Genomic DNA, 14955 nt, shown 5'->3' on the forward strand with positions numbered 1-14955 from the left:
ACACAATACATATAAATATTAATTTAGATTAAATTTATATTCTAAAAATAAAAATTTAGTAATTTAACAACTCAAAATTATATAATATATTATATGCTCGATTAACTCAAAAAAGTTTTTAATGATAAAGAGAAAAAGAATATGCAGCACTATAAGCTGGAAAACGAACAGGACAGAGGTTAAAGAATCCTATCTCAAGATCATCTTTATGTACAGAGAAAAGTAAGTTACAATAATATCCTTATGACATATAGTTGTAAAAACAAATTAAGAAAAATATCAAACAAATATTGATATATAAATTGAGGATCACAAGTAAAATTCTTGTCTTTATTTGGTTCACACTCCCTTTCAAATTAAATAAGAAATAACATCAATTTGCTAACGAGAAAATCAAGACGAGCACGAGTCACTAACTTGGTAAACAAGTAAGCAAGTTGAAGCTAAGAAGGGATACGAGGAAACAAAAACATCAGTTTGAAATAACAATCCACTTCAACTTGTTTAAAATACGAGATTTGATCTAATACAGATAGCACTTAGATTATCAATATAGAGTGGAGCAGATGTGAAGAAAATAACTCTTAAGTTCTTTAAAAAAAACTCCTAACAATAAAATTTTACACTTTTAAAAAGTGAAAGTCATTAAAGAAAATACACCAATTTGTCATAGAACGATGAGTATCAAGACAACTAGTCTAATCAGAATCAACATAGACACTAAATTAAAAATTAAAAATAAAAGAGGAAAATAAATTTTTAAAAAGTGTATCTCGAATATAATAAATAATACGATGAACACCAATAAGATAAAGTTGACATGGAGAGGAAACAAATTTCACTAACCACTTGCACAATATAGAAAATATTAAGCCTGGTTGTGGTAAGATAAATAAGACGTCCAACCAATTGTCTATAGCGACGAGTATCTGAAGGTGGTGTCCCTGCATGCTTAGAATACTCCATGTTAAGTTTAAAGGAGTGTCGACCTACTTGGTATTGGTTAAATTTGCTGGTTGAATCAAATAAAGGGTATAATTGCATTGATTAGCAATTAAAAAAGTTATTATATTTTGTAAAATTAAATAGTTTATCCTTTCTATCAAAAAAATTATTTTTGTCATTAGTCAAAGAGATAAAATAATTTAAATATTTAAAATTATAGAAATTAAATAATACACATAATTAAAATTATAGAAACTAAATAATATAAATATTAAAGGTAATTAATAGTTTTTTTTATCAAAATGACTTAAAAATTTTGATTTTGATAAAATATAGAGATGCGTTAAGTTGAATAATTTGAAATAAGGATGATATAGTAATTTGTTAAAAACTTTAGGGATCAAATAATAATTTCTCCTATAGCAATTTGTTTGAACCTCAAGGATCATTTTGTAAAATACCCAAAAATTCAAAACACAGCCGTCTTATAACAGTAAAGGATCTCTCGATCTTGTCAAATAGCGGTCGTGGCCGGCGATATGAACGGCACAGGATAATATTTCTCCTCGCTGAATCTCTCTCGCCTCTCTGACGTATCCTAAAACCACTTCTCACAATAGCTTGTTCAGCCTTTATCAGCTAAGATCTTGACCGCCTGCAAACACCATTGCCGCTAGGGCGGCCTTTTAACCCCTGAATCGGATCTTGGCTCCACATGAGAGAATCCACGGCAGAGCACATTGTGTAACTTGCTAACCCTATCAGGTAATTCCATACAAGCAAATGAGCGATATAATATCGCCCGTTGATGCGCCGGTAACTGAAGCGAAGAGTGGCACCGATGCCGCGAGGATTGCAGAGGTGAAGGTGTGGCTCAGCTCTCAATTTGATGCGGCTGGTAAAGATGTTCCTGAATTTGAATATACTCCTCGCAGCATTGCTCATTTGTACAATTTGGCCACTGTTTCCCAAGCCAAGACGCAGGCTGCGAACATCCTCGCTAACGATTTCCGCCAGAAAGCCACCGAGTATCGTGCTCAAGGTCTGCGTTTGGCTTTACGTGTGTTCTTTTTGGTGTCTGATTGCTTAGGCTAATTGTATGTTCTAATGCTAGATATTTCTCTCTTATAGTTTGCTGCATTGTGAAAAAAAATTTCTCTTGTTGTGGGCGTTTTGAAGTGGCATACTGTAATTTTTTTTTATTGTCAGATCGATATCATTTGTCTTCTTGTTTTCTCTATGATTATTTCGGGATAAGAAATATTCAAATGTCAACTTTTGGCTAGTTTACGCTTTTCAAGCATATTGGGGATAATAACACAGAGAGTTTATTTCATTATTCTGCTAGAAATTCTTGATTTTCTGGTCTCGTGAAACAATTATTTTGGTTGTTTTATGGCTATAGCTGCAAGGATTAGAGAGATATTGGAGAATGTAGGGCTAGCACAAGAGAGTTTGCCCTCAAATGTGGTTGGGTCTGCTCAAGTTCTTGCAAATGTCGCAAACTTGTTGAACATAAGAGACACTGAACTAAACAGGTGGGTTGTCATTCTGGCGATTCAATTCTATTTCTTTTATTTGTTCTTAATATTTAAAGTTTGAAATGGGGAAAATGTACAGTTTTCTTGTGGCAATGGGGGATATTTCCTTGAGAAAGACTGCAGTGGAGGAAAAGAGAGCTAAAGCACAGAAGGAGTCCAAAATTCTTCTTGATTACACTCGGAAGGCAATTGCAAGACTTACCTATTTAAAAAGGTAAATTCCTAATTTAATTTTAGATTCGTCTTCAATTATATCTTAAATTGTGGGTATCCTATATAATAATATTATATGTCCAAACCTTTCTACTTTAAGTAAGCTGTTGTTTCATGAACAGGATGCTCTTGCTTTCTCTCCTTTCCTTCCTTTTCCTTTTTTTTTGGGTCTCTTATTTTCTGAATGTGCTCTTGTAGAACACTTGCACAACTTGAGGATGATGTAGCTCCTTGTGAAGCTCAAATGGAAAACTGGAAGACAAACTTGGCAGTTATGGCATCAAAGGAGCGACAATATCTGCAACAATATTCCAACTACAAGGTATCTATTTTTTGCTATCACTTGAGGGAGAAATTAAATTACAGGAATAAATATAAATATAAAAACGTCATTTCTTGTCCTTTTCTAGGGTATACAAACAATAATAAGAAACTAAGATAATTCAAAGTAAGGATTTGAATCCCCTTAAGTGGTCAGCTACCCAAATGATAATTTCTCAACTTCAGATTTTAAGTTTTCAATTAATCATGTCATTTAGGTTGCCCTAGATGCATGATTGATTGACAAGTTTATATATGTAACTATAGTCAGAATATAGAAATTTAATTTTGGTTTCTGTTTACAAAATTTGTGCTAATTTGATGTGGGAAAACCTTTACCCTTTTGAATTTCTTAGTGTGATAGAGTAAAGGATTAGAGCTAAACAGACTAGGTAGAACACAAACAGTCAACTCTCTTCTAACAGTTAACAAAGGCCAAACCCAATGAATAGGCCTCATGATATTACTCCAAACAAGAGCAACTATAGCAATCTAGGAATTACTATTACCAGAAATGTCTCAATGACCTCTGTCAGAAGAACAACAACAAAAGAAGAAAAAAAAAAAGAAAAAGAAGATGACCGAAACCAGCCCCTTCCTGTGCAGCGAATAATCTTCTATTGCCCTTTCAGCAATTTCCTCATCACATTTTTCATGCCCCCTTCTGTCATACCTGTTGACCTTTTATGGTACAGCAGATTCTCCCTTTGCAACCAATTCTGGACAGGTGTCCTCAATTCCTATATTTGCAACAGCCAATCCCCACACATTGGATATTCCCTTTCCCTTACCTTGTCCTTTCTCTCTTCTAGAATACAGTCTGAATTGTTGAGGTGTGCTTAAAATACCAGCCTCCTCTATATTATCAGCTCTATCATAATGCTTTTTTTTTTCCCTCCGTCAGAGTAAGTTTTTACTTGCTTCCTTTTCAGATATCTCCTGCTCCAGCTTATCTAAGGAGATCCAGTTAATTAGGTTAGAGTAGTTAGCAAATGAATCAAATTTTATCTTTTAGAATTAGAATCTGTTAAGAGGGTTAATCTGCATGGCTTGCTGCAACAAATTGAATTTCAGTTTTCTGCCCTTCCTATTTCAACCTAAGCTGATCGACAGTCACATTCTTATCTTTTTTGTTTCCTGATAGTTTGTGATGTATGGATTGATGTATTTTTTATATAGCCAGCAATATTCAAGGCTTTTTATCTAAGACATATGAGGAGGCTTATTCATAAGGAACAATTAAACTCGAAGACTTGTAAATTTAATGAAGAATGTATTTCCCAATAGCTGTTAGAAAATCAAGAAAGGATCAAGGTTTTGAAAGAATTCATAATTCACGTGTTTTCCAAAAGGGAAGGGGTGGTAGAGGTGAAGGGAAACAGGGACAAGAAAAGAACGTGGGAGTTTACATATATTTGAATATTTAGGGGATATATAGTAATGCTATGGTGGAAGTTAGGCTGCAAATCCATTGTATTCTGATAATTGCCGTTTTTCTTTTCTTTAGATGGGAGTGTAGTTTCTAACTACAATTGCCTTGTGATTTCTTTTAAACCAAATACACATCTTGGAAGATAGTGATAATTAGAACAATAATCTTATTTTTATGGCTCTATGCATTTGTATATCATAAGCCAAATTGCTTCAAATGAACGTTATTGGTCTGTATGTGAGTTTGTATGGATCTGCATATATAGTGTATAAATTGATAATTGGTCCACACTCCATATTGCTATGTTTACACGGACATAAATAGAATATACACTCTCTCTGCACTCCTTTATACTTGGATGTTCTAATGGATTTATTTTTAAAATATTTTGTTCTATTGTATGACTTAGCTAGCGCTTGTCGTTGTTTATCAAGTTCAATATCTTTCAAAAGTCTTGTTTTCTTCATGCAAGATGGAATTTGGATGTTGAAATAGAGGTTTATAGGTTCATATTGAGTCTGTTTTGGGCCTGTCTGAGTTGCAAATCAGCAGCAATAGGGTCAACACTTCATAATTGGTAACTCTATGCTGCAGAAACGTTGTTATTGGGCTCTTATCCCTCTTATGCTTATGGAAGGGAATGAAAGATATTGAACACTGGTGTGTCTGAGGCACAAAGAATTTGAGATAAAGTGTAAATTATCAAAAGGTTTCTGATAAAATGTTCAATGGTGTTTTTTTTTAACCTTTAGCATATCTGAGGATTTTTCATGTCAGCTAAGAGCGTCCACAAAATGATGATTTAAATGTATTACCTTACCTGCATGCTTTTCCGTTTATATATGACCATGTTTATAATTTACAGCGACTTGTTCTCTGGGCAGGCACTTCTTAATCGCGTGGGCTACAAGCCAGAGATCAGCCATGGATTATTAGTTGAAATGGCCGAACACAGAAAGGACTTGGAGAAGAAAACAAAGCCCATTCTGGATACTCTAAGGAGTTACCAGGACTTGCCACCGGTAATTCTGCATTTTAACTAACACTTATTGTGGCCATGCGTCCAGGGTCATTTTATTTTTCAAGTTATTTATTTACTTTGGTGGTTAATGCAGGATAAAGCATTAGCTGCTCTAGCAATAGAGGACAAGAAAAGACAGTATGCTGCTGCTGAGAAGTATCTTGAAGATGTGTTGCAATCAGCCCTTGCCACTTCTGATTAAACACCTTGCATATAGATTATTGTTGCGTTCTTGTATTGGTTCAGGTACATTTTTCTATTTCTATTGAAACTATGAAAGGATTTTCTCTGATGCGACAAGTGTATCATTAATTTCTGGTTTTCTCTTCGTTGTATTTGATGCAAGGAGCAAGTATATGTTTAATATAGGTGTTGGGAGTACAAAACAAGGATCAGCATATGTTCTGTTTGAGGGGATCTTCTTCTCCATAATAGCTTGAATGATATGTGCAACGAGTATCATACATCCTTTGGTGCGTAGGCTTTGAAAATTATTAGTTTGGTAGCTCTATGCTCTTTCCCCATTGTCCGCGGGTTGCATGCAGAATGCAGTTGTCATGGCTAAATACATTAACTCTTGTACTACCATGGATTAACTAATTTAACAAAATTAGAGTAGAATTAGCAAAAAGTAAAGCCATTTTACCATTTTTTGCTATTTTTGATAAGACATGGCTAATCTACGTTTAATTTTTATGATTTGTTAGTCTTAAGTGTTAAAAATATTTGTTTAATTTTATTTCTGGCATTTAATATGTTAATTTCAAGTAGTATAAATTAATATAGAGGTACTAATTAAATTGAACTGAATCGTTTAAATAAACGAACCAATTAACTTTAATTTTTTGGTTCGGTTAATATTTTTATTAAAATTTGGCTTTTTGGTTCAATGCAATCTTTTATTGAAAAAGATATATACCTATTTCTCATTCTTTTATAAACCCTTGCCCATTCTAATCTCGAACTGCCATCCTCCTGCCTTCCTCTAATAATTTCTTTCCTTTGGCCAAATGCTCGGGGAAAAAGATCAATGATTGTTGGATCAGCCTTCCCCTTGTTTATTTCCTTTTTGCAAAACTAGACGTGTCTCTTCGTTTCTCTACCTTTACTTCTGGAAAAGTAGATCGCGAGGAAGCATCCCATTCGGCTCGAAAAGTTGTGGTCTCGCAAGGAAACCTCATCTCTCCAAGAAGCATCCTCGTGGTCACCTCTAACTCGGTGTTCTCGTTGCTTGCATATTTTGGGTAATATATCCTTTTGTTTGATTCTCTCTCAAGAGTTGTTTGATTCAAATGGTATATCATTTGTTTCTGGGTTTGTTATTTGTGAATGTGCAATTAAAGCTTACTAGGTTGAGATTGTTTGTCGGTTCTGCTCTTTGTGAATGTTTTTCTTCTCTGTAAAAGTTTAATACCATAGCTTTATGAAAGTTTTCTGAAGTTAGGATTGTTGGTTTGCCCTGTGTGGAAGTTCAATTCCAGAGAAATCGTTTGCTCGCCTCTGTAATTTGACACCTGGAACCAATCGGTTTTTAATCAAACCTAACTGATTTTTTCGGTTTGATCTTTCAAAAAATATTTATTTCAATTTTTAATTTTTTAACCGAAATAATCAACTGTATACCCCTACTGCTCTTCTTACGTGATAGTTGAATTTTATTCTTATTTTTTCTGTAGTAATATTTTTCACAAATTATGACAATTTTGTAATAGGAAATAAGACAATTTAATCACAGCGAGTGAATTCACAAAAATGACCATATTCTTCAGTCTTTGACATCTACAGATTCAGATAACTCTAGTGTCTAGATAATCAAGTTCAAGGATGCAAAAAGTATATGACTGATATATTGAATTAAATAAGCGATGCTACAAGTTTTATCATATACTATTATTTAGAACACTACTTCAGTTGAAAAGAAAATAATAATAAAAGAGTTGGGGGTTTCAAAATTGACAAAGCATAGAAGCAAGTTGTTATGTATACTGTTGGGGTTGAGATTTTATCATTTCTTGCGAGAGAGTGCAGCAGCAATTCCACCAGCTAGGAGTCCCACAGCAGTAGCGGTTATGCCTATTCCAATAACACCATCTGCATTCCAACAGATGCAATTGAGAAATTGTTCACATTAATGCCATGAAAAGAATGAGAAAAGTTTCAAGTATGTTTCTAGTCACAACCTTTAGCAATACGATCTTCAATTGTCTTCTTCAGAACCAGAGCTTGCCTCCAATCTGGTGCAACCTATGATTTCACAAGTTTCAGAATTAAGATACGAAAAGGACAAAAAAAAAAGTTCATGTGCATGCACAATGCACTAAATCACGCACAGCAAAAGAGAGAGAGAGAGAGAGAGAGAGAGAGAGAGAGATATGAAAGCAGATAAGATTAGCTAACGATAGAGATTTGCAGATAAATGGGACAAAAAGAATCCACCACTATACACTAAAATATGATCAACTTACATAGAAATTATAATGGGAAATAGTGACGATAACAGGATTTCATTGCACATAGTATTCCTGTTCATATATTGCAAACATATGCACTGAGATAATTAGAGGGAGGGGGGGGGGGAGGGAGGGAGAGAGAGAGAGAGAGCACACTCAATCAAATACTCTATTTTTTTTTTTCTATAAAGGAATTATATTGCAAAGACGATGGGAAAATTATAACATGGATAAAGTGTCAGCTGAAGGTAAGTAACAGTTGTATTTAAACATTAAAGAAGAGAACCTAAAAGATGTAACTTCCCATTCATACTGAACAAGATTCAGTGACATTACTTTGAAGGCCAACAAAAAATAGAAAAGGATTCAACTATATTCATTTCAAAGCCCCAAAGCACTTGCATATAAAAAAGTTAAGAAAAACTTTCTTATCCCACAACAATTCGATGAAATTAGACAAATTTAAGATGTTAAATCAGAAAGTGATATGTCTAAAGTAAATTTTGACAGTGAATTGTAAGGAAATAAATCCAGCAGATACAAATTTCAGAATTTATTTGCATTTCAAAATAAACATGCAAACATGTGTGTGAAAGAAAGGAAAAAAAGAGAGGGAGACCTCCAAACATTGCTCCACAAGTTGTCTGCTCCTTGAATATTCACCACTTCTGTAATATCCAACAGCCAGTAGATAAACCTTCTCTCGCTGTTGCAAAGGGGAACCAACATTGGCTAATGATGCTGCATACAATGTGGTTTTGGGTCAAGCGAGAACATGCATGTTATCAATAAAGCAATGAAATGAAAGATGGCATCAAATTCATTCTAGATGAAAGCTGACCAAGATGACATCCAATTAAACACCTAATAATTTATCACAAGGGTGATGACATCCTCATATTTTCTCAATTACAACAGATCTTAATCTGTTGAACTAATGGGGCTAATTTGGAAAAAAAGATTAGCGAGAAGTGAACATGCAGAGAACTAGCCTCATAGTTGCCCATAAGCCATTTTCTCCACTGTAACAGGATGGACTATTTTGTCTAAATGGACACATCTAGGCAAGCTTCCAACAAATTTGAAGAAAATGGTGATAACATTGCTAATGCATACAAAATGTAACCAATCAATGCACCTATAACAGAAATAAGGGTAATGAAAAAGAAGGAAAAAGGATGGCATTATACAAGTTCACAAATACACTGTATCCTAGGTGGAGTATTTTCAGATGAAAAGTGATGAGAACCATGTTTATGGGCCAAGCCCAGAAGACATCTTGGAGAGAATGGAAGGTTTCTTCCAGAAGAATCTGTCACATAACCAGATTCTCCATCACAGAATAATAGAAATTAGAGAAGAAATAGAGAAAAGAAGAAGAGGAGTAGAAGAAGAGAGAATTAAGAGAAAGAAATTAGAGAGAGGAAAAAGTAGATCTTTACTGATTAGCATTTCAGAATGACAATCCTGGAGCTATTCCATTTCTTTTATAGGCCAGTTTCTTCTAGAGACAGCTGGAATTAACTGTTCCAGCCAATTCCTTCTTCCCTAATAGATTTGTAACAACCATCTAAACAGATTCATACAACTCCCTTCTTAATTACTATTAGATTCTTATATATAAGAGAATCAAGAGGTGACGAGGAGTGGAATTCAAGGAGGGAGCCGTTTGTCCTGGTACAGGAAAAGAATCTACTTAAAAGGCAGAGTATTACAGGTGGAGGGGCATGTGAGAATTTTGCCCAGAGTTTGTTCTTAGCCAGCTGTTTAGCTTGGGGGTATTTTTTCAGCATAGCCTGAGGAATTTATTAAGAAATTTATCTTGTATTGGCTTCAGCCATTTATGTTCAAGAATACAAATACAAATCTCAGACCTTATCTGCCATTTCTGTTACTTATTCACATTTTTAGTAACAATTCAATTCTTTTCTCCACCAATAAGTTATAATAATATCAGGAGATTAAGAAAAAAAAAGGAAAAGAGCTCAAAAATACATTCTGTGCTGTGATTTTCTTTCTCCTTTGTGGTGGTTGTTGGAAGTGATTAAATTGTTTTTGGCCTTAGAACTTGGATGATGTGAAGGTTGGAGAATGCAGCCAAAGGTAGAGACAGCATCCTTTGCTGATGTGGTGAAAAATGATACTGCCAAGCCAACATGGTGGGAGGTGGTGGATGGTGAGTTGAAGGTATGGGATTCTGACAATTGATAATGGCAAGTTGGTGGAGAATATCATAGAGAAAATGTTCTGCGCTATCTTTGTTCTTGGGTGTAGTTGCTAATTACTTCCTTATTAGTTCTTGGACCAGCTTTTTCCTAAGCAGAATTGCACGAAACAGAGGAATCTGATGTGTAGTAATAGTGGAACCTTTACTAGGTTAAAAGCCCAATTATATAAGATGCCAGTAAGTGCTATGAAATTTGGACACATGCATTAGAAAATACTGACACAAAACAAGTGAGACAGTAGTAAGTACATTGTCACATGTGATAAGACAAGAAAAAAAGATGAATTAGTATATCCAACAAAAGCTGGAAGTGACATCAATTGAGGAAAAATTGATGAAAGCTTCTTTAAGATCTCACATCTACAATATGCCTCTAAGCATGCCAAAGAGAACTGTCAAAATGTAAAGATAAGTGAATAATATAAAAGAGATGGGGAGAACTAGACTTGATGAATTTGTAAAAAAATTAAACTCCTGGTGCACAAGTATGACTCTGAATCTGAAAAGAACAAACTGGAGGAAAAGATTCAAGAAGTCAAACTCTATTAATTTGGAACTAAAAGTTAGATTAGTTGAGTTTAATGAAAATGATTATGTTCCAAGGAATCATGGATTTAAATAGCAGTCGCGGCCACATTTGCTATCGTGATCACAGGTAATGGGAACAGGCATATAATGACTGAAATGTAACAGTAACGGCTTATCACTATGCAAATTTTTTAAAGAAATTTGTAAAACCCATGAAATAAAAAGACATTTAAAGATGAGAATAACCAATATATCCAATCAAATAATAAGTATTAATACATCAAATAAAGATATCCAATTCATTATTATTAGACACCTTCAACAATAATTAATTTATAGTTGAAATAACAATGTAGATAATATAGATAGTAAGGAATAATTCTTCATATTCTATATTTGACAAAAAGAGATTGGCATTCAACATTTTTTTCTTTAACAAATAAGTAAAATAATGCAAAAAAAAAGATAACTAAACTTTTATATGGTATAAATATGTAGAATTAAAAAGATAATTGACGATCTTAGCTTGAGAAAAGAAGACATTTGTAGATAGTTAACTTCTGATGGAAATTTGAGAAAAGTGAGACATAATAGCATAAAACTTCCCAAAATAGAAAAAACATGAGTAACTGCCCCCATATATGGCTTTAAAAAAATTATATAACTGACCATTACCATTACATAATGGTAAATAACAGCTGTTACGGAAACAAATTTTTCTCCGCCTTTAAGTAAAGGTGTAACAGTAAAGGAAGAGTTAAAAACCTATAAATAATGGCCTTATTTATTTAAAATCATGCACGAAATGGTGTGACTGAGATATCACATTTTTAAGATAGGTGCAATTTATTGATTCAATGGGGGATACTGTGATGCAGGATTAAAACAATAGGAAAACGTGCAAGCAAGATCACATTGAGAACGTAAAGAGAGAAAAGTGGAGTCAATAATGTGTTCACAAAAAAAAAAAAAAGTTCACAGTAACTTATCACCCTTATTCCAAATCAGTCTAACCAGCCTTCCACTAATACAGAAATTAATTCCCATAAAATTTCCCAATTTTTCTGTACACCAAACTGTTCTGCCTCTAAGACCAAAACAGCAACATGATAACTTTGAATTCATGATAGTTGCTACAACTCTTCACCCAAACATAAAGTAACCTGTTTGAGAACCTTAGACATGAACATGTACAAAACTTCCAAATCAGTGGAAAATCAAAGGAAGTTTTAGAAAAATAGGCGGGTCAAACTTGCTAACATGTTCACATGTTCAAATCCAAGTACCAGGAATTCATCAATTATTTGCACCAAATATTTGTTCTTCAATCATATTTGGACACCCTAAACAATGTAAACTTCATATAGAAACACTGCAAAGGCTCCAAGTTAACACTCCCCTCGCCCCTTACATTTCTCTAAAATACCATCAGGATTGAAAAAATTAGAACCTAGCAAGACAGAAGACACTTCTCTACAAAATTTACATAGTTTACCTTCAACCATAGCGATTCCACGCTGCACATCTTCTGGTCGTTTGGAGTGAACGAGAGCCCATGACAACCTCATAATGCTCTCACTCTTGAATTCCTCTGAGTCACCTTTAGCAGCTTCTATAACTTCTCTCTCGCAGCCCTGCCATCCAAACAATGGAATGTCAGAACTACAATCAAGACCAAAAGAACACATTCATCGATTGCTTAGACATCACTTTCAAGTAATCAATCACACAGAAAATATCCAATAACAGGTCAATAATCAAACAACTCCCAGCCCTTTTTCTTTCTCCCATTGTTAATTCAGAAAATAATAATAAAAAAGACATTTCTCACATCAAAACGTTGGTATAAACAAGATAAATTACTGCATATACAAAAAAAATTCCCTTTTCCATCTTGATTTTCAGAAGAAGAAAAATCTTTCTCAATCGCAGCTTTTTGGTCTATGACTCGACTAATAGTAAAATGCTATAAGATTAAGGAAATGGGGATTCTTGAATCAGAAAACGGAGAACTCAGAATACATACAAGGATAATATCGGGGTCGCACCAGGGGATCTGATCCCCGCCGGAGAAAAAGGAGCCGACGGAATCGAAGAAACGTTTGATCTTTGGATCCATAGGTTTCAATAAATCGGAATACTCGAAAGAAAATCTTATATATATGTAGTTTTCGGTTGCGTTGTAGGACAGGGAAGAGCTTCTGTGGAAACAGATTTTGTTCTCTTTTATTTTTATTATTATCTTTTTTGGTCGAATCTGCGGAAACGGATTGAGGATCAAGTAATTGATTTTTTTTAGAATTTTTTTTGTTTTTTGAGAATTAGGATTAAGTAATTGACTTGCGAGTAGGGAAACGTGTCATTTTATTTGTTTCACATTTTCTAATATTTTGGTCATTCGAAAAAATCAATTAATAAAAACTATTTTTTATAAAAAAAATTAAATTGTTTAAAAAAAATTACTTCCTTTAAAAATATTATTAACATCAATATATATATATTATTTTTAAAATTAAAATTAAATAATAAAAATAAATTATTAAAAAATAAAAAAAATATTTTCATGAAAAATATTTTTAAATATAAATTATTTATTTATTAGTAAAAAAATATAAATTATTTTCTATAAATAAATTAAATTATTTATAAATTATTAAAAATTTAACTCAAATAAAATTCCAATTAGTTTCGACTCGACTCGATAAAATATCGATCGATTTTAATTTATTTTTTTAGATAAATCGAGTTTGAGATTATTTTTAAATTTGATTCATTTAAATTTATGAGTTTAATTTATTTTCAAGTTCACTATCAATTCTCAATTCCGCTTGCTAATAGATTTAATAATAGATTTGATGAATTGGCTTATTTTTTAAATATTTATATTTTATAAATGTGTAATGTTATTTATTTAAATTTTAATTTTTTTACAAATAATAAATTATTTAAAATTATTATATAATTATCATAAAACAATAGATTTATAGAACAATATTATTTATAATTTAAATATAAAATCAAGGTAATATTATTACAATATAAAAAATAAATTTAGAGGATCAAATAATCAATATATTCTTAATATAAAATAATAAACATTAGAAATAGATATTATGTAATGTGATAAGTACTCACTCAACCATATTCCATGATAAAGAATTTTAATTTCTAATATATATTTGTATTATTTATATATATATATGTATATTATTAATTTTATAATGAAAGTATAATAAACTATATAGTTATTACTATTATTTTATTTATCTCTTTCTGTTTTTTTGAATAATTTCTTTAAATTTTAAATTTTTAACAAAATTATCTATTGTATTAATAAAATTTCATCAAATAAAGATAAATATTATCTCAAATAGAGACGATCATACTTAATAGATTCTCTAACCAAAATATGAGCGGTTAGAGTGGCATGATCACGAATCCATCTAATAGAAATATCAATTCTAGAGTCTAATAAAGATTTACCATCATTCAAAATCAAATTCAGTTTAGAAATATCTAAATGTGGAGATCGAAGAGATTGAACCACTTGCCAACAGTCCATAAGGATACAGTTATTAAAAGATAAAAATTTTATCGCAAAGAGCAAACAGTGATGAAAAGAGCAAACAAAAGCTAAAACTTTTATTTTCATTAAAAATAAAATATCCGACTTGTAACTAGCAACCAAATCCTTTAATGTATTAATTGTCCGAATACAGTCGAATTCTCGACAGTTTCAATACATGATGGTTATTGTTTTCAGCTATTTCGACATTTGACGGGATGAGCCGCTTTACTATTAACAGTCAAATTAACATTATAAATATGTTACAACTCATATTATTTGGGTACATTACAACTGTTAATAAATATTTATGCCTAATTTATAATAAATATATTTCATTTATAACAAAGAAAAATTATTAAAATCAAATTTTATTTAAATTAACCACGGTATCATAATATTTATTCAAACATCTTATATTTCATAAGATCTCAGGTTTAAAAAGTCATCTAATAAAAGGAAGTGTAAGCATAGAGACTAGGAGTTCAATTAAATTAAAAGGAGTATATCTTTTTATCTTCCTCATTGAAAAACATTGAAGTTGCATCGTAATTTAGATATGATGCACATATAAAAATACAAATAAAATCATTATAAAAACGTTAATGGCTAGGGTGAGTATTCGGTTGGTTCGATTTAAAATCGAATCGAATTAAATAAATTAAAAATTAAACTTTGGTATTTATATAAATCGAATCGAATTGATTTTGAT

The 14955-nt window shown here is 32.2% G+C and overlaps 2 protein-coding genes across 4 annotated transcripts; one reads left to right on the forward strand and one right to left on the reverse strand.

Moving 5' to 3' along the window:
- The first annotated feature begins 1447 nt into the window (after window positions 1-1447).
- Window positions 1448-6179, forward strand: LOC110623802 (AUGMIN subunit 1). Of its 3 annotated transcripts, none has more exons than XM_021768828.2 (7): window positions 1448-1987; window positions 2351-2483; window positions 2566-2700; window positions 2898-3021; window positions 5337-5474; window positions 5568-5719; window positions 5820-6179. In XM_021768828.2, exons 1-6 carry the CDS (start codon window positions 1729-1731, stop codon window positions 5673-5675), a joined length of 897 nt encoding a protein of 298 aa, XP_021624520.1. In that variant the 5' UTR covers window positions 1448-1728; the 3' UTR covers window positions 5676-5719; window positions 5820-6179. The 3 variants fall into 3 exon arrangements, with proteins under 3 accessions (XP_021624520.1, XP_021624521.1, XP_021624519.1); XM_021768829.2 differs by having other exon boundaries at window positions 5843-6179; XM_021768827.2 differs by having other exon boundaries at window positions 5568-6179.
- Window positions 6180-7298: 1119 nt separating this feature from the next.
- LOC110622166 (mitochondrial fission 1 protein A) lies at window positions 7299-12926 on the reverse strand. Its single transcript, XM_021766586.2, has 5 exons — window positions 12705-12926; window positions 12174-12312; window positions 8543-8664; window positions 7654-7717; window positions 7299-7564 (listed from the first exon to the last, which is right to left on the reverse strand). The coding sequence occupies exons 1-5, from the start codon at window positions 12795-12797 to the stop codon at window positions 7479-7481; spliced, it is 504 nt and encodes a 167-aa protein (XP_021622278.1). The 5' UTR covers window positions 12798-12926; the 3' UTR covers window positions 7299-7478.
- Between the last annotated feature and the right edge of the window lie 2029 nt (window positions 12927-14955).

The sequence above is a fragment of the Manihot esculenta genome, chromosome 9 (genome assembly GCF_001659605.2).
Source record: "Manihot esculenta cultivar AM560-2 chromosome 9, M.esculenta_v8, whole genome shotgun sequence".
NCBI classification, from domain to species: Eukaryota; Viridiplantae; Streptophyta; class Magnoliopsida; order Malpighiales; family Euphorbiaceae; genus Manihot; species Manihot esculenta.

What these genes read in the sequence shown, in the direction of transcription:
- LOC110623802 (XM_021768827.2), top strand. Translation starts at nt 1,729, where the DNA reads ATGAGCGATATAATATCGCCCGTTGATGCGCCGGTAACTGAAGCGAAG. An exon ending in CACCGAGTATCGTGCTCAAG is followed by an intron (nt 1,988 to 2,350) that starts GTCTGCGTTTGG and finishes TTATGGCTATAG; the next exon opens with CTGCAAGGATTAGAGAGATA. An exon ending in AGAGACACTGAACTAAACAG is followed by an intron (nt 2,484 to 2,565) that starts GTGGGTTGTCAT and finishes GAAAATGTACAG; the next exon opens with TTTTCTTGTGGCAATGGGGG.
- LOC110622166 (XM_021766586.2), bottom strand. Translation starts at nt 12,797, where the DNA reads ATGGATCCAAAGATCAAACGTTTCTTCGATTCCGTCGGCTCCTTTTTC. An exon ending in GCGACCCCGATATTATCCTT is followed by an intron (nt 12,313 to 12,704) that starts GTATGTATTCTG and finishes TTTGGATGGCAG; the next exon opens with GGCTGCGAGAGAGAAGTTAT. An exon ending in TGGAATCGCTATGGTTGAAG is followed by an intron (nt 8,665 to 12,173) that starts GTAAACTATGTA and finishes CATTGTATGCAG; the next exon opens with CATCATTAGCCAATGTTGGT.